The 21055-nt window shown below is 47.5% G+C and overlaps 8 protein-coding genes and 1 non-coding gene across 9 annotated transcripts; 3 read left to right on the top strand and 6 right to left on the bottom strand.

The window, feature by feature from the left end:
* Positions 1 to 3281: 3281 nt before the first annotated feature.
* On the bottom strand, positions 3282 to 4543 carry FPOAC1_002135 (uncharacterized protein; the record flags this gene model as incomplete). Its single annotated transcript, XM_044846720.1, has 3 exons — positions 3282 to 4222; positions 4286 to 4346; positions 4412 to 4543. 3 exons carry the CDS (start codon positions 4541 to 4543, stop codon positions 3282 to 3284), a joined length of 1134 nt encoding a protein of 377 aa, XP_044712636.1.
* Positions 4544 to 6985: 2442 nt separating this feature from the next.
* Positions 6986 to 8696, top strand: FPOAC1_002134 (uncharacterized protein; the record flags this gene model as incomplete). Its single annotated transcript, XM_044846719.1, has 2 exons — positions 6986 to 7081; positions 7161 to 8696. The coding sequence occupies 2 exons, from the start codon at positions 6986 to 6988 to the stop codon at positions 8694 to 8696; spliced, it is 1632 nt and encodes a 543-aa protein (XP_044712635.1).
* Positions 8697 to 9989: 1293 nt separating this feature from the next.
* FPOAC1_002133 (uncharacterized protein) lies at positions 9990 to 11541 on the top strand (the record flags this gene model as incomplete). The annotated part of the gene is made up of 5 exons (XM_044846718.1): positions 9990 to 10045; positions 10100 to 10459; positions 10514 to 10592; positions 10642 to 10813; positions 10868 to 11541. 5 exons carry the CDS (start codon positions 9990 to 9992, stop codon positions 11539 to 11541), a joined length of 1341 nt encoding a protein of 446 aa, XP_044712634.1.
* A 96-nt stretch (positions 11542 to 11637) lies between these two features.
* Positions 11638 to 12559, bottom strand: FPOAC1_002132 (uncharacterized protein; the record flags this gene model as incomplete). The annotated part of the gene is made up of 4 exons (XM_044846717.1): positions 11638 to 11849; positions 11902 to 12069; positions 12122 to 12401; positions 12458 to 12559. The coding sequence occupies 4 exons, from the start codon at positions 12557 to 12559 to the stop codon at positions 11638 to 11640; spliced, it is 762 nt and encodes a 253-aa protein (XP_044712633.1).
* Positions 12560 to 13673: 1114 nt separating this feature from the next.
* Positions 13674 to 13763, bottom strand: FPOAC1_002131. The gene has a single exon. It is a non-coding gene; the product is annotated as a tRNA-Glu (tRNA).
* A 742-nt stretch (positions 13764 to 14505) lies between these two features.
* Positions 14506 to 15849, top strand: FPOAC1_002130 (uncharacterized protein; the record flags this gene model as incomplete). Its single annotated transcript, XM_044846716.1, has 1 exon — positions 14506 to 15849. One exon carries the CDS (start codon positions 14506 to 14508, stop codon positions 15847 to 15849), a length of 1344 nt encoding a protein of 447 aa, XP_044712632.1.
* A 494-nt stretch (positions 15850 to 16343) lies between these two features.
* On the bottom strand, positions 16344 to 16789 carry FPOAC1_002129 (uncharacterized protein; the record flags this gene model as incomplete). The annotated part of the gene is made up of 2 exons (XM_044846715.1): positions 16344 to 16514; positions 16565 to 16789. The coding sequence occupies 2 exons, from the start codon at positions 16787 to 16789 to the stop codon at positions 16344 to 16346; spliced, it is 396 nt and encodes a 131-aa protein (XP_044712631.1).
* A 29-nt stretch (positions 16790 to 16818) lies between these two features.
* On the bottom strand, positions 16819 to 17314 carry FPOAC1_002128 (uncharacterized protein; the record flags this gene model as incomplete). Its single annotated transcript, XM_044846714.1, has 2 exons — positions 16819 to 17109; positions 17162 to 17314. 2 exons carry the CDS (start codon positions 17312 to 17314, stop codon positions 16819 to 16821), a joined length of 444 nt encoding a protein of 147 aa, XP_044712630.1.
* Positions 17315 to 18048: 734 nt separating this feature from the next.
* Positions 18049 to 20141, bottom strand: FPOAC1_002127 (uncharacterized protein; the record flags this gene model as incomplete). The annotated part of the gene is made up of 9 exons (XM_044846713.1): positions 18049 to 18367; positions 18420 to 18473; positions 18532 to 18597; positions 18658 to 19015; positions 19063 to 19262; positions 19313 to 19488; positions 19544 to 19793; positions 19840 to 19973; positions 20025 to 20141. The coding sequence occupies 9 exons, from the start codon at positions 20139 to 20141 to the stop codon at positions 18049 to 18051; spliced, it is 1674 nt and encodes a 557-aa protein (XP_044712629.1).
* Positions 20142 to 21055: the final 914 nt, after the last annotated feature.

Genomic DNA, 21055 nt, shown 5'->3' with positions numbered 1-21055 from the left:
GATGATAACAGTACTATTCAATTGATCCGCGGATACCCAGATAGATGTTCGGCGAAAATAAAAGGAGATTCCAAGATTCGAGAAACCCATGTGCTGCATATCTCCACATCTAGATTTGGACAAAAGATACCCCCCACGGTAAATGTACAGTACAACAGTATGAAGCACAGGTGGAGTGGTTACCCATGAGCAAAGGGAAGAGTGTCATGATGCGGATGCTACACCAGACACACGAGAGCATTCCTGCAGAAGGCTTCTCTCTATGGACTCCTCATCCGATAGGAGATGGGACGGACCTGCAGAAAGACCAAAGAGATGCAGTGGGCACAAGCTGACAAAGACCAATTAACCATAGAGAAAGATGGTGGTGAGGGGCATGTTTGGTGTCTTTCTTCTGCATGACACCATCCATGAGAAGCGACGAGTCCTACATAACACTGTACTTGACACCCAAAAGGTGGTTAACTCGACTGACTACAGCAGAGCCCATCACAGCTCGTCACACAGGCGCTTATTGTGAAGTGCATAAGAGCTGTAGGAGAGATGTGATGGGAAAACGTACCACATATCACATCCATCACTTCTTCTCTATACAGCTAACAATTGATAATTCCTCCGAGATGACGAACTCATCGAGAGAAAGGGGAAAGAAAAGTCAGATGCTCCCCAGATCAGAGTCTCTTGTGACAGATGTTTTGGTCATCAGCGTCATGGCCCAGTGGAGGCCGGTAAAGTACAGCACCCGTTGGGCTGAAGCCAGGCCATGTCAGAGGGTCGAATAAATAATCTGATTGGATGAAAAGCAAAACTCCCCCGTCTTCGGGAAAGGGCGGGGCCGTCCAACGGGCTTTCGCATCTGATCACATCTTGGATTTATTTCAACCAATCAAGGCATGCTTCCTTCAACTGAGGTTTTTAATGGAAAGATACAAGAAAAAAAACACGACAAAGATTCAGATCCAGCCTAAATCGTACATTCAATAATATGCCCGTAAGGAAACTCGTATGGAACCTGGATCCATCTGGGTCTCTGCAACTGGCCAGGTTACAGCCGGGGAGCTGGAGCAATACATACATACTTACACACATACACATGCCAACATAAGCAAAGGGGACCGACCAGAATCCTGGGGAAGAAACGAAGAAGGGGGCCACCGCCCAAAAAGAGCGAAGCCAGAGGAAGATCATCGATGGTCTGGTCCAGGGTGCTTTCCTCTCTGAGTAAGGACCAGCGAGGGGACACTTCTCTGATAGGAATAGCAGGCGGCAGAAGATTGATAAAAGACCCCTCCTTAAGAGAGCTCTCTAGCCATCTACAGGCAAGGCCGGACGCCGTCTTGGTGCTTGAATCTGATCGCAGCATGTGGCTTTGGGGATCACAGGCCTATCTACTAGGCTAATCCCTGGACAGAAAGGGAAGAAGAAAGACAGACAGGTCAAGTATTTTTTTGCGCTTGTTGGTCGCGTAGAGTGACTTTGCCAACACAAAACACCCGTGGCAGCAGAGTTTCTAGAAGGCTTCTGCCTCTCAAAGTTTCACAGAGCAAGGCTTATCATGATCAAATTCCTGTCTTTCTTGATGCCCGCTACAAGACGTCGCATCGTACATCTCGAAACGGAAACAAGTACAGCGCCGTACCACTATCATACGGTTGGGTTAGAGAGGGTGGGCAATATTGAAGCCAAGTCAGTGTGGTGGCTTTGGCACGAGCCCTTTGACGTTATTCCTCGATCCATAGCTTGAGATGGCAGGATGGGATAGGATAGCGCAGGTCACCACCACGTGGGTGTGTTCTCTGCCAGACGTCAAATTCCTAGATCCGGCTTTTTCTCTCTGAATGATTCAACCTTTTTTCCCTTTTCCAAGTTTTCGGCTCAATTGACGAAAGATTGGGAAATGTCCTAATCCACCATGTGAGCCCAAAGATGGGTGCACTTCCCCTGCCTATTGTACCTGTAGAAGAAAAGAATCTTGTTCCTTGGACTTGGACCTGGACATCGATCGATATCGATACCCTTTGACGATCCCGCGATTGGCGATGCCGATGTCATTTCACTCATGACCCTCGTGAGAAAAAGCGCGTTAATCATGAACAGGGAACATGCCGCTTCAACCCGCGTCGGTCAAATGCCTCAAGCGCACTCTCACTGGGAACATCCCCGTGAGCGTTCGTCCATCCTCTGCCGATGCACCTCTTTGCTTTTTCCCTTTTTTCCTTTCCTTCTCCTATCCTTCGCTAAACGCGGGGTCGTATGCACATATACAAGCGAAGCGTGTTGCATATTATACAGCTCGGTTTCATGGAGGAACTGCCGTACCTGATCTAGCCTCGTGTAAAGAATACCTAATAGTATGCAAAAAAGGGGAAAGGTGAGTTTTGTGCTTCGCCATTCCCAAGATAGAACAGAAATACAGGGGAAACTAAGCCACGCTATTGGGCTGCTGAGGGTATCACGACAAAGACTGGCGGTGAGCAGACGAGACTGGACTTGTTTCCCCCCTCTCTCGGCGGAGCCCTCCCCGCAAGTATGAAGCAAATCCCTCGTTGTGGTTATTTGTTTGGATTGGTGCTAGAGAGGTTTTCTGTAACTCGGGACGACGACGAAGAGCAAGGAAGAAGGTTTGTTCGATCTTCATGCTATAGCCACGTGAATGACTATCCACGATCTCGTTTCATGTGCCAAGGGAGGCATTTCTTTGACTTCTTGGCGTCTCAACAGGAGGGGCCATGATTCCACTGTAGAGGCAATAATGTGTTAGTTATGGTGTTGCGATTCCGATCAATATCGCAACAGGAATCGATTGATAATTGCTTGGCTGATTGGCGGTCTGATGTTGAGAGTCCGATTGATCACGAACTTGTCTGGCTCCAGGGTAGGCTACCATTCAAGACTGTGAATACCTGCAACTACATCAAACCACGTAATACATTGAAAACACATCAAAGTTTAATTTGATACTCAGTTATCTACTTAGGAAGTACTCGAGTGATCATTGGGACCACGTTCACGCACTAGAGTTGTAGTTCATCTCTTGGACTCGACTATGACATACATCAAACAACGGTGGTACACGACGTCAAATACCACCACATGCATTCAATTCGTTGTTTCGATCCGGCACAATGCAGAAGGTGCGTCACAGCGTAGTAAGCTTTATCAATAGCCTATGACCACATGAAAACTTGGTTGACTTCAACTTCATTTGAGGCCATCTTCTCTCCCAACGTGGTTCATTGGGCATCAACTCATGCCCGAGTCTAGGGTAAGTCAGGAGCGAATCAGTGATCGTTGATATGGCCGTCCTGTTCCCAGACAGGAAGATCAAGGTCAACTACGATAGGCTTGTTGAATTGCTTTCCTCCGATATGTGGATGTCGACTCTTGATGATCGCCGCGTTTACAACACACGTTTCTCGACGACCCATCCTCCCATACAGAGCTGCCTGATCGCTTCGTGGTGAGGCGGCATCGCCCCCTAACCCGATAGTGCCATGAGAGGCGTGCATATCCATAGGGCCAGATCCGAATACATATGGACTCGTTGCTGACTCGGCAGGGCGGGAAACGTCGGTTACGTCAGGTACCCCTATACTTGTTCCATATCGACCTGGATGAGATCCATCGTTGGCGAGTGAGGGTGCTTTCTTTCCAGTCAAGTCTACCAGGCATGTTTTGTTGCCTTGGCCAGGGTCTTCCCAGTGAACGACACTCTCCTCCTGATAGGCGACGTTTCGACAACTTAGATCCCACATCACTCGTTCAGCACCTCTCCCATCGTGAATATGGCCACAAACGACAAGCTGTGGCCTCACCCGCCAGAGCGCCTGCCTTAGAGCCTCGCAGCCAGTAGCTCGCCGTTCATCGGTTTCATCACAATGCGTTCTCGGAGGTGTGTGCGTCACGACAATGTCTGTATCAAGTGGTATAGACTCCCACATCGACGTCAGATCTGACCAGTTGCTCGGATTCTGGGGAGCATCATAGTAGAATGCCCATAACCCGTGGCGTGGAGAATACGGCGACCCAAAGACCTTGAAGTGCGTACGTGGCCCTGAAGGTGATGTGAGACAAACATTGGCTGAGCCGTGGGACAGATACGTTATTGACGGCGAAGACGTGAACAGGCGCAGACACTCGTCGTGAGACTGAGGGTTCTTGTTGTGAAAGTACAGGCCATGCTCGGCATAGAATTCCGGATCCAGAGTTATATCATGGTTGCCTAGAGTTTGCGAGGCGCGTTAGACACTACTCGACCGTGTCACGGATCTTGAAGAGGTCATACCCGCGATGACGATCTTGGCCTCAAAGTCCTGCTTCTCTAACCAAGCGACTGTCTTTGCAAGCTGAAGAGAGATCAGCATCCGTCTTGTATGTGCCAGTTCAGAATATCCGAGTCAGTACTACAGACCTCAACATGACTCCCCTGGTTTGTTAAATCTCCAGCGTGGATGAGGACATCACCCTTTGGCAGCTTGACCTGACAGTTGTGAGTATCAGAGATGCAGACGATTCTGGTTCTTCTCCTCATTGATGCTGTCATAATGGCGTCAAAAGCCAATTCACAGCCGTTTAACCCAAGGGAATGGTTGGCTTTTGTGTAAAGGTGAGGAACCGAAAGTGTAATCGCTGGTTAGCGTTACTCTGTACTCAGTGAGTCAATCTGCCAGCTCGGCAACTAAGCTATGCGCCGTGTGGAGTTGATGTCTAAGACAAAGGATCGTCTTTTCAGAATTCGGAAAGTAGGCTCATGTCAAGTGGCTGATTTGATTTCTTTTTCCTTCAGCTGCAAGGGAGATTCTGACCGACGGGAGCAACCGTTGAAGCACGTTTTGATAGCGAGCGAGCTTTACTTTATTTTCTCGTCCATGCCAGTGAGGCTCTCGCTTGTACCCGTCGTAATGCGAGGGTGATGTGCAGGCTGCAGATTTGGTGGATCAATTAGAGCTGATCTTGTGCTTGTTTGCTGATGATGGATCACGGAAGGCTTCTATAATGCTACGGTTCCTGCTTCTAGAAGATGTTACCATCAACATGATCCTCTGATGCCACGAAACATTACCTAGGTACGGATACTCCGTCCTTAGATAGCCAAGGGATGATTTTCTTTGACAAGAAAGAATGCTACGTAATTTAAATATGATAGAGGTTGGGAAAGTGAACCGAGATGTTGGAGAGACAAGTGCCGTTGGGTAAGTTGTTATGGACCGTTGCAAAAGGCACGGTACAGTGCACGTTTACTGTACGCCGCTAATTTCAGCGCTAGAAGGACCCTAAATGACAACCTCTTCACTCAGTGGCGGCCAAGTTTCTTCCCGCACTGACTGTTTGCCTGTTTTCTGAACCTGGGAATGACTTCATCAAAGAAAGCTTCATGCAGGTTTGATGGAAAACAAGTCGGAAAGACGCCTTTTCGCGTCACCTTTGACAGATTTATGTTTTCTCGGATACTTGGCCCCTGTTGACGCGCAATTCAACAGCGTTGCATAAATCAAGGCGATGATGACTTATAATACGTCCCCTGTCGCTGGTAACAGGGTGATGGACAGGGCCAGCTGATTGACAGTCCATTCCCAGCGCAACGGTCCAACCTGTGGGAGGGAATCTAATCTCGGTATTGTCCATTTGAGTTAAAGCACGCCGTTTTTTGCCTATAGCATGGTAATTTAACGATAAAAACAAAAATAAAACAACAAAGCAAAGCATAACCTTGAACATCGTGTTGATGCGGTGTTCGAATAATACATGAAACGCTCACGTTGGCTAGAATATTTCCGTATGGGGTATTTGCTTTGCTTTGACTAAAAAAAGTCACTGACGAGTCGAGAAAAAGCAAATATTCGGGTCAGGCGTTCCTTTGATCAAATTGGTCCCCCCTGTCTGGTGGCTTTTTAATCCTGGCGCGGCTTATTCTCATCAGGGGAAACCATGGTTATTCCCCTTCCACTCGTTGGCTTGCATTTATCTGTGCACCATAGCATGATCCATTCCTTTCTTTTGGGATTTTGCCCATTGGGCAATCAGAATGAAACAAACGGCGGCGGCAACTAAGGGGCCTTTGAACAACTGGCTGTGATCTATGGTCATTGTACATGAAGCGTGGCGTTCCCATGACTCCTCACTTGTATTCTACTAGCTATTGGTTAGATACAATGTCCGATCCAGATCCATCAAGCAAGCAAGCACACCGCTGGCTGATGCGCATGATATCACAGAGTAGGCAGTGCAAAGATGCTATGTATGCTATTTTCACAATAATCCAACGTCAGGCTCAAGACATGATCTAACCTGCCTTGTGCAGAATGTCTCTCCATCATTCAAATTTCATATCCCATCTTAAGCCACTTGCTCGACAATCCCTGCCTGTTCTCTGCTGTATTTCCGTCAGTGTCCACTTAGAGCTCGCTGAGTCCGTTACAGGGGCTTCCAGGGGATCTAGCCCGCCCGGGTGAGGGGCCGTGCAGCGAAGGTTGTTAGTGCACAGCACAGTGTCAATTCCCCAGCACAGGCCAGCCCCCTCATGGGAAATCTCGCCTTGTCCTTGTCTTTCTGTCTCGACTGTGTCTGCCTGTCCTGTCCTACCTTCTCTTTCTCTCTGTAAAGCTCTCCCGGAGCCCGACGCGCCTCGATTCACAAAAGAATGATATCTTAGAGACGACGATATCTTTCAATAGTTAGTATCGCTGGCCGTCGACGCTCTCCTTCAACAATTATTCCCCCTACCAAAAGTTATCTTATCTCTTCTTCATCACCTTTTTACCGGATCCCCTCGTTAGCCGCTTCGATCAATCTACGCAGTACCGATTGCGTCCTATAAACACTGCTTTTACTTTGCCTAGCAGCTACTACTCCGAAATCCTGCGTCATTGACAACGACATTTTCTCCTTACATCTGGATCAACACCACAATACATACCTTCGTTTACCGCCCTATAATCCGCTAAATCAGTCCTCGACGGTCGCGGGCGCCATCTACACGGCGACAATGGCTCCAGCCCCGACCTCGACCGAGAACATTACCCCACCGCGCAGCAGTCATGGCCAAGCAGACTCATGGGGATACAACATGTCCCAGAAAGAGGTATGGAGTTTTGCGTCTTAGGATGCTGTCTGCTGCTATCGAGGTTGCAGGGTCAAGTTGCTGACGATTGGCTGGCTAGGACTATGATAACGACATGAACAACCATGACTTTCCCCAAAAGAACCATTTCACTACCCAGAATGGCAACTCCAACTCTTACCACTCTGGTATGGATAGAGTTGGCCGCAAAGTAAACTCCCACGATAATCTTTCGAGTACAAAGCTTCATAACTCCGTCGACGGTATCGGGGGCCGTCACATTGCCGAGTCCCAGACGAGCCCAGCCTTGAATGGCAGCTCATGGGGACAGGAGTATGGCCCCCATGAGACCGAGGACGAATACAGTCGCAATGCTGTACCTATCGATCAACCGCCTGATGAGGGCTCCAAGTGGATTCACCGTGATAAGCTGGCAAGGATAGAAAGTGAGGAGCTCCAGGCTGCCGGAATTTACATTCCGAGATCCCGTAACCAAAGCAAGCAACGACGAGGCGATCGAGACCGTAGCCGTAGTGCTATGCGCCGAGGCACAGATACATCCGAGACTAGATCTCGAAAGAACTCCACAGCTGTCGATTCGCGAAGTCCCGAGATTGGAGGCGAATCCTGGGATTTGAGAACTCCAGAGGAGATTGCCGAGGAGGAAAACAATGCTTACTTCCATGCAAACAGCCACAAAGGAGGCTCTCGCATTCCGGTTGCCAAGGTTAGTCCAGTGCCCATCAGTATCGACCGTTTTGAGCGAGCATCCATCGCTTCGAGAAAGACGAGCTCGAGCCCCGAAAATGAACGGACTTTGACATATGAAAAGGCGCGACCTGGAAGCTCGCACATGATGAAGGGTTCCGATGCCATGTCGATCAACAGCAACTTCAACAACAGTAGCTTGCCCGCACCGAAACGAGCCGCTACCGACAATCCTTCACCCAAGAAGAACGCGAACGGTCCGCGAAAGACCTCTGCACCTTCCAAGACAGCGACTGGAACAAACAGGCCAAAGACAAGGTCTGGTTCTGTTGGAAATAGTATCACAAACGCCACGCGACCTACAACTCGATCTGGAGAGTTGTCACCTGGGAACAAGGCACCTGAAGGTGACCCTCCATGGATGATTAACTCTTACAAGCCTGATCCTCGACTTCCTCCTGATCAGCAGCTTCTCCCAACCGTGGCGCGACGCCTACAGCAGGAGAAGTGGGAGAAGGAGGGTAAATTCGGCGATGTCTACGACAAGGATTTCCGACCCCTCAACGATAATGCCTTGGGCAAGGAACACCATGAGAATAGGTCCGGAGACGAGACCGACTCGAAGGAGAAGGAAGAAGGCCAGGCTGGGGGTGAGTGGCCACTCAAGTTGGAGCCAAAGAGTCCTACACAACGTGCTGGAGGTTATTCCACAATGCCTAGGATTTCGGACAAGCCCACCAACAGTCCTCTCCCAAGTCCAAGGACACCCATGTCGCCCAACGCACCTCTTTCACCCAACGGGCCAGGACAAGAACAGCCAAAAGAAGAGCAATCTGCCGAACAACCTGTGCAGCAACAACAACCTCAACGTCAACAACCTGCCGACGACGACAGCAAGGGCGGCTGTGGTTGCTGTGTGGTCATGTAGACCTGGTCTTGTCGATTGTCGATCCAACCACGATTTTGAAATACCCGCTCCTTACCACCAGTGCTCGACAACACTTTACGACGCAACGAATTTCTTTTTCGAATTATTTACATTCAGCCATTGTGTTACACCATATCATACCAAACCAGCCCGCCACCTGGTTAGCGACGCACTTTTCATTCCATTTGTTGAACAATTTTTATAAGCGATCTGTTCCACGTCAACCCGAACAAAAGACAGCAGCGACCTTGTCACCACGACATATATCCAATAGAGGAAAGTTCATGCATTCACCGATGTGACGGGCTCATTCGGTGAGCTGCCTGAGTCTCTGGTGAAGCAAAGGCACACACATGTCTTTTCCGGAGTCCTTCATTATCTTATTTAATCCCCCGGCGTTTGAGCTTCTTGCCTTGTCTTTTGGTAACTGATAGCGGTTTTGCCGCTGAAATGGTGTTTCCTGTTATATTTTTGCCCAAAGAGGAGAGGTACAATGGGAGCGGATTGATAGACGGCGGTTTCTTGATGGCGCCATTCTTCATACTTGCAGTGAGAGTCTGGTAACGCTGGCTGGTGTGGGCCAGTGCTTGTTATATAGCCAGATTTCCGAGGGGCATCTTGACAGGATGTTTTGGAGATTGAGAGTTGAAGCGGATGAATAACAAAATACTAAAAGTATGATCGTGTCCAAATGCGTGATAAATGATGGTGCTACATTGCCTTGCGGTTGTGTTACAATATCTGGGACCTGAATAGTGGTTATCTGCATAATTGTTCATGTCAATGGTTCAAACCAGGATAGAACCCTGATGATGCATTTTAATTAGTGTTGAGTAATAAGTACTTGAGTGAAAAGTCTCGAACGACAACTTCCAAGGTAATACAAACTATAATCGTTAGGAGGTTTGGGTCTCAAAATAGATGGAATGCCCACAACGTCATGATTATTTATTTGTCAATTGACCTTGGAAGTTCGGGAGATCGGCACAACAATTGGACAGAGCAATGCGCCTTGCATTCTTGCCAAAGGAAACGAAAAATATCAAGTAATTGAATACGGATAACGGCACTTTATAACTGAACGGGTACGCCGGAAGAGGGGTTACAGCACGGCAATGCCCGGGGGTGGAGTTTATTGTCTAAGTGGTTTGCATCATCGAGATGCTGACGTAGCACTATCGTATTTGAGCAGTAATTCAAGTAGAGAGAAGGGAATGTTTATATATAGAGAGCATCTTTGTCTTGGTAATTGACTGTTGGAGTATCATAATCACTCAAGACGCAGCAGCAAAAATGGTTCATCAACACGGAGACCACCATGATATCCCCAAGAAGCACCGGATTCACAAGTAAGATTGACTCACTTCCTACTCATCTATAACAATAGCTAACATAGCTTGAAGGCCTGGTGCATGGCTCCCAGCCGACCATCGTGTACACAGGGAGTACATGCGTCGCGTGACAAAACATGCAGACGAGAACCCCAAGGAACTCACGCCCGTCCTCAAAGAGTTCAAGGAGTTCATTGAGACGACGCCCCGTGTGTACATGTACTTTGTGCAAATGTTTGAAGAGATCCCTCAGAAACATCCTTACGAGAATGACCCCACGGGCACACCCCAGCTGCGCGACTATGAGCACATGCTGCAGGTGTTGAACCATATCTTTAGCACGGCGCCAGAGTGGACAGATGCGGCTGAGAGTGTGGGAATGGTTGGAGTACCGCTTTGTGCTATTTTTGACTACCCCATGGGAACGCCCAGGTGAGTCTTCAACGAGAGATCAGAGAGGTGAAGATGAGGCTGATTGGTATTTAGTGGTTATGCCGCATTTTTGGACCCTGATGTGAACCGTATGCTTAAAAAGGTTCTCAACCACTGGGGCAAGTATCTTATGGTATGTTACTCGCATGTAAAGCATCCGGAATGAAACTGACTCTGTATAGACGCCTGACTCGGCAAAGGTCTTGGGAGATCACACTCAGGGCTGGTTTGGTCCAACTGGCATCCACGATCTTGTAGAGGTCGCCAATAAGCCGAATGGTACAGACATGAAGTTTGAAGACATGTTTATATGCGACCCTTCAGCCAAACACTACGGCTACAAGTCCTGGGATGGTAAGTGATTTATTCTCAATCACGTCAAGTCTTGTGATCCACTAACAGGCCCAGACTTCTTCACACGCAAGATCCGTGACGATGCTCGCCCTGTAGCATCTCCTGACGACGACCTTGTCATCGCCAACTGCTGCGAGTCCCGCGTGTACAACATCGAGCATGACGTCAAGCTCCGCGACCGCTTCTTTGCCAAGGGTCAACCCTACTCCATCCTTGATATGCTCGCCCACGACCCTCTAGCTGAGAAGTTCGCTGGAGGAACGATCTATCAGGCCTTCCTCTCCGCTCTGTCCTACCACCGCTGGCATACTCCCGTCTCCGGAAAGATCGTGCGCGCTTTCGTCCAGGATGGCACGTACTTTAGTGAGCCTCTCTTCGAAGGTGTGGGAGAGCCCGGATCCACCGAGATTTCGTCAGCAGGACTTTCGCAGAGTCAGGGGTACTTGAGCGCTCTGGCCACGAGAGCCATCATTATCATCGAGGCGGATGAACCGGCTATCGGACTGCTAGCATTTGTCGGTATCGGTATGGACGAGGTGAGCACCTGTGAGATCACGGTTAAGGAGGGCGACCATGTAAAGAAGGGCCAAGAGACGGGTATGTTCCATTTCGGAGGCTCGACTCATTGTGTCATCTTCCGCAAGGGAGTCAAGGTGGAAGGATTCCCCGAGGTTGGAAGACAGGAGAATGTGCCTGTGCGAAGCAAGCTGGCTGTTGTCAAGAAGTAATGACCATACCGTGCTATGCAATATAGTAAATGAGTTAGGAAATAATTGTATGTGTATTATGTTCTGTAATTATCCGACTTTTATGTTCTCATTAGTTCATTTCTTAGCATCATCCTTCATACCGGCCTGCACCCAGTTCTTGGCTCCGGTGGCCTTCTCTTCCAACTCCTCCTCAGACAGCTTGTTCAGGTCAAAAGCAGTATGAGGGGTAGGAACATGGCGACCGGCCTCGAAACCAGGACGCTCGAGGAGCTTGTAGAGCCACTTCTCCAGATGAGGGAACTCGGACAAGTCGACACCAGCCCACTCTGTTGAGCCGCGTTAGTATGTGAGATGGAGTATGGGATGCGAGAGACTTACTGGCAGAGGCTACCCAGCCCCAGATGGAGATATCAGCAATGGTCACCTTGCCGCCGACAATGTAGCCGGACTCTTGCTTGGAGAGATGAGTGTCGAGAGTGCGGTACAGACGACGAGTTTCGTTGGTGTAGCGGTTGATACCGTACTCAATCTTCTCGGGAGCGTAGCCTGAATGATCCGTTAGTATCGAATATCTGGCAAAATAGAGGCGAAAACATACGCTTGAAGTGGTTGGCTTGGCCTTGCATAGGACCAAGACCACCCATCTGCCACATGAGCCAGCTGGTCATCTCCCAATGCTCAGCAGAGCCTTGAGGGAAAGAGAACTTGTGATCCTTGTCATAGCGATCAACGAGGTACTGCAGCATAGCACCACTCTCAAAGACACGAATCTGCTTGCCGTCGAGTGTATCAGTGAGAGCAGGGATGCGACCGTTGGGGTTGATCTTGAGGAACCACTCTTCCTTTTGCTCATTTTCGGTCATCTTGATGGCGTGCACCTAAGTTTTGTTAGACGCTGGGCGGTGTTGCTGTAAAGTGAGTGGTTTGGTTTTACCTTGTACTCGAGGTTGAGCTCCTCGAGCAGAATGGAGGGCTTGATGCCATTGGGAGTGTTGGTGGTGTAGAGGGTGATGTCGGTCTTGATCTTTTGAGCCATGTTGAGGAATTGTTTGCCTAGGTTGGCAATACGTGTTGTCATTAATGTTTGGTGTTTGGTGTTTGTGTTGTGAGTGAGTGAGAGTGAAGGTGGAGAGAGAGAGAGGGGGAGGGGATGATGTGACTTTTATAAGTATGGGTAGAAGAAGTAGATGTTGACCTTGAATATGGTTACAGTACAGTAGTACTTATGGTCGTATAATGAGGGGCTTGTTAGTCTGGGGAATGAAATGGACTGGATCAATTATTCATGAGGTCCCCCCAGTTTAGATTTCTAATCCGAGGCTACGCTACCTTGCCTTGGGTGGTGGAGGTGCCGAAACAAACCCACATTGGACCATGATTGTTACAATAATCTTTGTAATCAACCCGTCTCCGAAAGCTCCATCTGTCGCGGAGTATTCAATATTGTCTTTGTTGATTGATAGAAAGATAATGTTTCATAGTATGATTTGTAAGTGTTGTTCTATTCTTCAGCTGATGATCTGACATTGCCATTTCCAGTAATTGTATGGATAGAGAGAGAGATAGAGAGAGAGAGAGTCAGCGCCTTGAATAGACCGGACCAGCCAGTCATTGATGTCATTTCTTTGGATTGACCGCACAACCGCCCAACGCAACAGTTATGATAGTATGATGTTTTATTGTATAGCTTTATCGATAAGAAAATACCAATTCTACCGCATTTTCAACGTCATCCATCAAACACTCTCTCTACCTACTCATGGTTCAATGTCTCCGTTTCCATGTGCAAGTACCGGCCCCACTTCCGGATCCGAGTCTTGACACCGGCCGGACTGTAGTTGATGTATAGCTGAAGCTGAATACAGATACGATTTTGATCTTTTTGATATTTATTTCTCGTTCTCTTAGCTAGATGAAAGTACTGCAACTGTATCCAGATGACAGAAGTGATAAGACCTGCTTTTCTTTTGGGGTGCTCGCGACAGAAGGTTCATTCCTAAAGCATTAAGTTTAGTTTCACGTTGCTCAGCAGTAGGCTTTCATGAGAGTTGTTGCCCTGTGTCAGGCAATAAAGTTATCTGTAGAATGGGAACTTAAAAAAAAATGAAGCACTCTTTAAACCTCAGGACCATCGAGTGGCAAAAGTCAAACTCCGGTACAGGGAATCGAACCCTGGGCTCCGCGGTACTGATCTCTCAGGTTATGAGAGCGCGAAATGTTAGCCACTACACCATACCGGATGAGTGGTTCATTATTATTGACAGAATGTTTACAGAGAGTCTCTATACAGGTCTGCAATTGTCCATGCCCAGGCGATCGATCATCAAGACTCACGCCTGTATAGACTCACATGTATAATGTCTACTTTCTGTCAAAGCTGTATTTCATGGAAAACTTTGCAAGTGACTTTTAAATGCATGACAACAATAGAGTCCTGACTGATCAGATTATTCAATGTTAAAATACAAACTCCAGAACGTAAAAAAGGCTGGACCGCCTCAAATTGAAGTGCGCACATTTTATGAACAATGTTTAAACACATCAGACAAGCCAAGATTGTTGTCGCAATGAAACTAATAATGATTTGAGTTTATATCCATGTTGCGGTCATTTCAAGAACCTACACCCATTTTGCAAATAGAACTTTCACAAGGCTTCGTTGGTATAAGAAGCAACTGCTCTCCCACACTCCCTCGGTCTTTGCCAACATTTCATTAGTTATACCAGATATCGAACTACTCTTCACAAACCCGAATCACAAACACTTTTTCTCAGCCACGGCGAAACCCATTTGTGTTCTACATTATCGTCTTGTTCAAACAACCAAGACTTGTACACACATATCCTACTACGATCAACGGAATTGCTATCATTACCAAGGTAGAATTTATACTCACCTCACATAGTACCTCAAGGTTGGATATATTACCTGCAGAACGTATCATTAATAAAGCTTTAGACAATTCCTACCTATAAAGCAAGATGTCTGTCCATACCTACACAGTCATTGATATGCCTCGTCCATTCTTGAGGATGCCCCCAGAGATCATCGTTTGCATCGTCGACAGTATGCTCAAGATGAACCATGGCTGTGAGCAGCCCGCACGATGGACTTGGGCTGATGACGAGCCCGAGCCATACTTCAATCCCTTGCACAGATACAAGGATGCGCTCAGCCTTGCTACAACTTGCAAGGCCCTTTACAACCTGCTCATCAAACAGATATATCGCACTGACGTGCGAAACAACAAATCGGCTGCACTATTGAGGTCAGCCAAGATGGGTAGCTTGGAAGGGGTCAAAAGATCTCTCGAGGCTGGGGCCAATGTTGACATTGGCGATACTACCATGGGAACAGTTTCCCGTGACATCGCCCGTTTTTGTTTGTCAATGGATGGAGAGGTCCATGAGCTATACTGGGGTGCATGGCATCCCTTCGACATGAGCGGACAAGCCACTGCTATCCATTGGGCTGCCTACTGGGGCCACAAGGACATTGTCTCTCTTCTGCTCGAACGAGGCGCTGACGTAAACCACCGCGTCCATGTCAAAGCTGACACATTTTATTGCGATATCGTGGATGCAAACGTCGAAGATGGCATAATCTGTCTCAAGGGTGTTGACGAAGAAGTTGCCAGATGGACCCTGGAGCACGGAGCGAACCCCCTTTACTTTGCTATCAAAGGGGGTGACTGGGATACGATACATCTCCTCATCCATGCCGGCGCGGAATTTGTCACGCACACCGGATGCGGCATTCATGCCCTTCATCAGGCTGTGAGTAACGGTGATACTGGTCTTGTCGAGTCGCTTCTACAGCACGAGTCCGTCGTTGCCAACCTTAACACCATATTGGATAGCCGTGGCGCAACGGCTCTCCACTATCTCAACTACATCAGTGACGATGATGTGGAGAATTGCAGGATAATCAGGAAACTCGTCGAGCACGACTTCCTGGTCAATACGACAGATGGGTATGATGCTTTGCCTATCCAGGAAGCTATTTTGCAACAATCGAACATCATCACCACAGAGTTCATCCGATATGGTTCGCTAATCCCTGAGGAGTTTGCTTCCCAAACCTTTGATGGGAACTTCATCCAACGTTCGGATATCATGAAAGCACTCCAAGACGCTGAGGACAGAGGCTTCACTGTTGGCATTCATCACCCACTTTCTCTCATAGCCGCCACGTTTTCGGCAAGGGTACGGACGTACCGCCATTTCTTTAAGCTCGTCTACCGGACAGGTGAAGTTCCCTTGCCCATGAACTCTTATGGCCCTGACCGATGGGAAACCTTTTGGGCAATGTCAGCTTTAACGTAAATCACAAGGACGCAGCTGGGCGGGTTAGTGGTGACAGGCACTGAGTAGCGACACTGACGATGACGGTAACGATAACGACGATGACAGCGACAACGACAATGGCGATGGTATTTATCTCTGGCATAGCGTTGACGAAATAACGGTAGGCATCTTCGATGTCCGATGAGCAGTATACAGGTTTGGTAAAAGTATGAACAAAGTTGAAGTGTCAACTCAATCACACCGATTCAGGAGTGTATAATACTAGAAGAAGAAATTAAGTTTGTGGGTTTATTAATGTACCTGCTTTATTTCAACAATAAAGAAATATGAAGCTCCATTGAATAGCTTAAACACATGTGTTTTGACTGCGAAGTTGCAAATTGACAAAATAGCGAAACTAACTTTGTAGGTGGCATTATTTCCCCAAGTCTCTTTATTGTGTTATGTTGTAAGCAGCTAATTCTTGGTATTTTGTGTGCTTCTCAGCCTCAGACTGTAACATATTGGTGCCTTTATTGACACAGTCCAAGAAAGGTAGTGAGAATTGTTATGATCCGGCCAATCTCCGCCCCAATAGCGATAACCCATTCGTGACACAGCCTAATGAGGGCTGCGGTACTGGTAAAGCCGTCTTGACAGTCATGGTGGCTCATGCCAACCATGATAGAGTAGTCGTGCAACTTCTACGAGTTGTGAGACATTTTGAGCATGGTCAAGGTCCTCAAGATACTACATGGCTGCCAAAACTCCACAGTTGTCTCTTGCAGCATCCTCCAGGATATGAAGGGTTCGATTCAATCCATTGAGGTACTGGTATAAGTGCGACGTAATCGGTTGGTGGTTCTATATGAGAGTGTAGCAGAAGGTATTGCAGGATGGCGTGAGGAGCGAGTTGATCATTCGAAAGCCGATTTTGTAAGCACTTGATGAGGTAATACAAACCAACAATGTTGGACATATATGCATGTATTGCGAGGATCTTTTAGTCTAAGAACAGCCGTGATCAGCTTGGTGAGACAAGTTACACAGCATGTCCCCGAGCTCGATCTGGCGTAGGATGCCTTGAACACTAGTATTCTGCCGGAGCAAATTGAGTATAAGGCTCGCTTCACCAGCATTTCTTGATCGTAGGAGCTCTATGAGCTTTCCGTTAACTTCTTGTTGTGTTTTCAAGGTTCTGATCTGCTGTCGTAGCTCTTGGTCCTTTAAAGGCAAGGCGTAGGTACATGCTGTTCCATTTGTGTCGCATTTTTCGCATCGTGGTCGTTGCCCGCTACACTGTGACACTAGTTAGAGTAGACATACAAATGATCAGTTGTGGGTGTTGTACTCGAGTTTTGCGTCTCCTACAAGACTCGCAGGCGACTGAGACACCAATTCGGGATGGACGAGGTAGTAGAGTATGAGAAATGTGCATTTGAGGTTCTGAACGTGTGGGAGCGGGGAGAATAGGACGGTTGTAACTTGAGTCTGAAGAAGACATTGTTCAAGAGAGTTCAATAATAACTTGTTTGCAATTGAGATAAGAGTTTACGCCCTAAAAGGCCTCCAATTGCAAAACTGAAAAGAAGGGATTGCGTTGGAGAAGATGGTAATTAATATCTTCATATGAGAGCTGCCAACAACATGATGAGAGAAACGAGCGACTAGTGAGCCCTCTTCTATCAGATGCAGAGATATCGATTTGCCAATGATACCTAACCCAGCTGAACATCGGCCATGCTCTCCGATGCTTGCTATTGGCTGTTCCAGACTCGTCGGGTGATGGCTATTTTACGTTAGTAGATAACAGTTCTAGTCGTTGTCGCAGGGGGCTAGAAGGTTTGTTTACCTGCGCTTAGACAGTGAAGAGAAGATGTGCGCCAAGAACGTCATCCAGTAGGAACAAATGGCAGGGTCTTTCAATAATGACGAAAGCCGGACACACCCGTCAACAACATTTCGACAGCAGCTTTCACAGGGAGGGGTACCGTACTTGTCCTTGCTGACTCCCTTTGTGTACCCGGCTTTGCAGCTTCGCAGTAGGTAATTCTTTTGTTAATTTCACGTCACTCTGTTGACAAAATTTGTCAGATACAATAAATTGTTATCGCTGGCGTCCACTGTCCCGTATTTGAACCTTGATCCAGGTAGAGTGAGGAAACCAGGGTAGCCCAAAGCCCACAATTCATTCCCGTCCGTCGACACCAAAGCACGCACTTCTGGCGTCATGCTCACCTAACTCATGTCTTGGGCTTTTTTCTCCTCATAATAAGCTCTACGACCTTCTTCTTTCAGTCTCGAGTCATCTTTTCTTCCAAGATTGACTTGTGGCATGAGAATAAATGCTAGGATAAATCCTAGACTGGCTGCACCCGCGCCCATGAGGAAGATTATGCGGAATCCTTGTCTATAGGCTGGAATGAGAACTGATCGAATTCTCTCTGCTTCATTGAATGGAACTGTATCAAGAAAGGATTGAGGGTTTCCCAGTAAGGTCTTTGATTCGTGGTTGCCCAGGTTCAGGGAGGACATTGAACCGGCAAGGACATTGTTCCTACAGCCATTCAGTTAGTGACTGCTCATTCTTGACACATGATGCAGCATACAAGACTGTACCACAAACTGCAAGTCCTAGTGTTGCACCCAGATTTCTGACGAAACTACCACACATGTCAACTTCACTCTCGTGTTGTGTTGTGTTTACCATTAATCACTCACTTGCGAAACGAAGTGACAACTGCCATGTCACGCCTATCAACACCAGCTTGCGTAGCAATGAGCGCACTATTGTTCTTGTGAGCCCTTTCTGATACCATTCAAACATCACAAATCCCCCCTACTTACGGCTGCAGTGTATTGCCCACTCCAATACCAATGAGTACAGAATAACCGATCTGCTTATCCACACCTGTTTTCTCATCAAGAGTTGACATAAGGCCAAGACCAACAGCCCAACACAACCAGCCGAAAAGTATACACTCACGGTACCGACCGATCCAGTGGACTATGAAACCTGAGAAGGTACTGCTGGCGGTTTGGAGCAGTGTGATTGGCAAAAGCATTGCTCCGGCTTTGGTAGCCGAGTAGCCGTAGACGAGTTGGTAGAATGATGGTATGTAGTAGACTTGCATGACAAAGTTCCAGCCGTTGATGGCCATGGTAAGACATGCGCCGTTGACGATCTTTGACCTAAATATGTGCACTAATATCTGTCAGAGGATGGGTTCAATGGGTCTTTGGGATACTTACGTGGTATCAATGGGTACTTGGGGCCCTTCCACTGCCACAGCATAAACATGATGCACACTGCTGTACCTACCGTCAAAGTTGATATCACTTGCGTCGAGTTCCAAGCATATTCCTTTCCTCCCCACGTCAATCCCAGAATAACAACTGTCATGCCAGCGAGGGCGAGGAAGATGCCCAAAAAATCCACAGCCTTGAGTTTTCTGTATTCATGTCAGCCAAGTTACATTTGATATTCGTCACACGCACTTACAGTCTCCAGTCTCCTTGCACGCCTTTCAAAGGCATAAAAAAAAGCACACATACGGTCGTCAGAAGGGTCAAAGGTAGTTGCATCCTAAAGATCCATCGCCATGAATCCTCTGAACTTGACGAAAGTGCACCTCCCACGACAGGCCCTATACCATTGGCGATCGCAACCACAGCGCCCTAACAAAGGAACCCATCAGTCGTCTTTATCTCAAATGTGCTTCAAGTGACTTACGAGAATGCCTTGATACTTTCCCCTCTCTCTCAAAGGGACTACGTCGCTAACTATCAACTGTGCGACAGTCATGAGACCACCCCCTCCAACACCAGTAAAAGCGCGAAAGATGGTGAGCTGCAGCACTGATTGTGCTAAAGAAGAGGCCAATGATCCGATAAAGAAGATAGCAAGGCCCAAAAGGAGGATTACCTTGCGAGACCAAATATCTGATAGCCTTCCATACATGAGCTGTCCAACTGTTGAAGTGCTGTAGTTGTTAACCGGCGTCCACATGCCGCAATGAAAATGCTTACATGAAATATCCGCTGGCTATCCATGATACCTGAGCTGTTGAGCCTAAGGCATTGCCGATAATGTATAAACTCGTAGCTAACATGGTCTGGTCCATCAGTGCTAACAAGTCGACGGTTGCACATGCCAGGAATATCTGTGGCATGCGTTAGCTTGGTATCTTGTCTGGTGGGTTATCACAGCATACTGTGATGATGGCTCTCTTAGGAACATAATTCGTCTGCTCGTTGAACTGATGGGTCTTGCCATTTTCAGATCCTCCCACGTCAACGATAGTGTTTGTTGAGCCTATATCACGACTCATAACATTGTTATCTGAGTTGATGGTGTTCGCCATTATAAATCATATCTTGGATACGCTTGGAACGTTCTTGAGAGTTACCAGTTGGGCTCTAGAGCGTCGACTCTCTTTTAATCCAGCCCTCAAGCCTTAACCTACCTTGATGCCGAGACTTTCTCCCTAAATTGGGATTCCATATCTCCTCGAATTACATACGCAGGGATCGACAAATATGACGAGAACCCTTCTGGCCAGAATATAAAACTCGATTGCAGCATGTAGTTGCGTGGTTGGAATTCAGCAAGGGGAAAAAACCCCTGGTTCATCAAGGTTCTTCCAGAAACCATTAAACTGGTTGGACCTGGATTTGGAAAAAAAAAATTGACTAGTATCTCCACTGTGAACCTCCTTGTCCAACATCTATCAAGGTCCTCTACTTCGGAGACTCACAAAACTAGCAACTATTATTAGATTGAGTTGTATAAATAGTCGAGATGAATTAATTGTTAAAAGGTACTCCTGCCCGTATACACAAGCGTACGTAATCGTTGGTACTCATTTATCTACTTGCTCCTAATGAAACTACCTTGATGGTTAGACACACCACCACGAGCTTCATGCATAATAATTAAACAACCTCATTGTCCTGACAAGGGTGTCGCTGAGCCAAAATTATCCACTGAACTAGAGTAAAAGTCTGCCGATCATTAGAAGGTCGTTGAGTTGCCATTCCAAGACCCTATTCCCTTTGGCCAGAGACTGCCCTCAGCATCCACTTCACTCTCGCCAGGAACATGATGATCTTAGTATTATGAAATCCAAGTGTGGGTTGCAACTGCGTTGATTGGCATGCGACTCCCCTCGAACATGAACATTTGCTGACTGCCCGAAGAAAAGAGTGGCCACATATCCTATGTCTGCACACAGCCGGAGCAAAC

The sequence above is a fragment of the Fusarium poae genome, chromosome 1, assembly GCF_019609905.1.
Source record: "Fusarium poae strain DAOMC 252244 chromosome 1, whole genome shotgun sequence".
Classification (NCBI taxonomy): domain Eukaryota; kingdom Fungi; phylum Ascomycota; class Sordariomycetes; order Hypocreales; family Nectriaceae; genus Fusarium; species Fusarium poae.
This window is presented reverse-complemented; position numbering and strand designations above follow the sequence as displayed.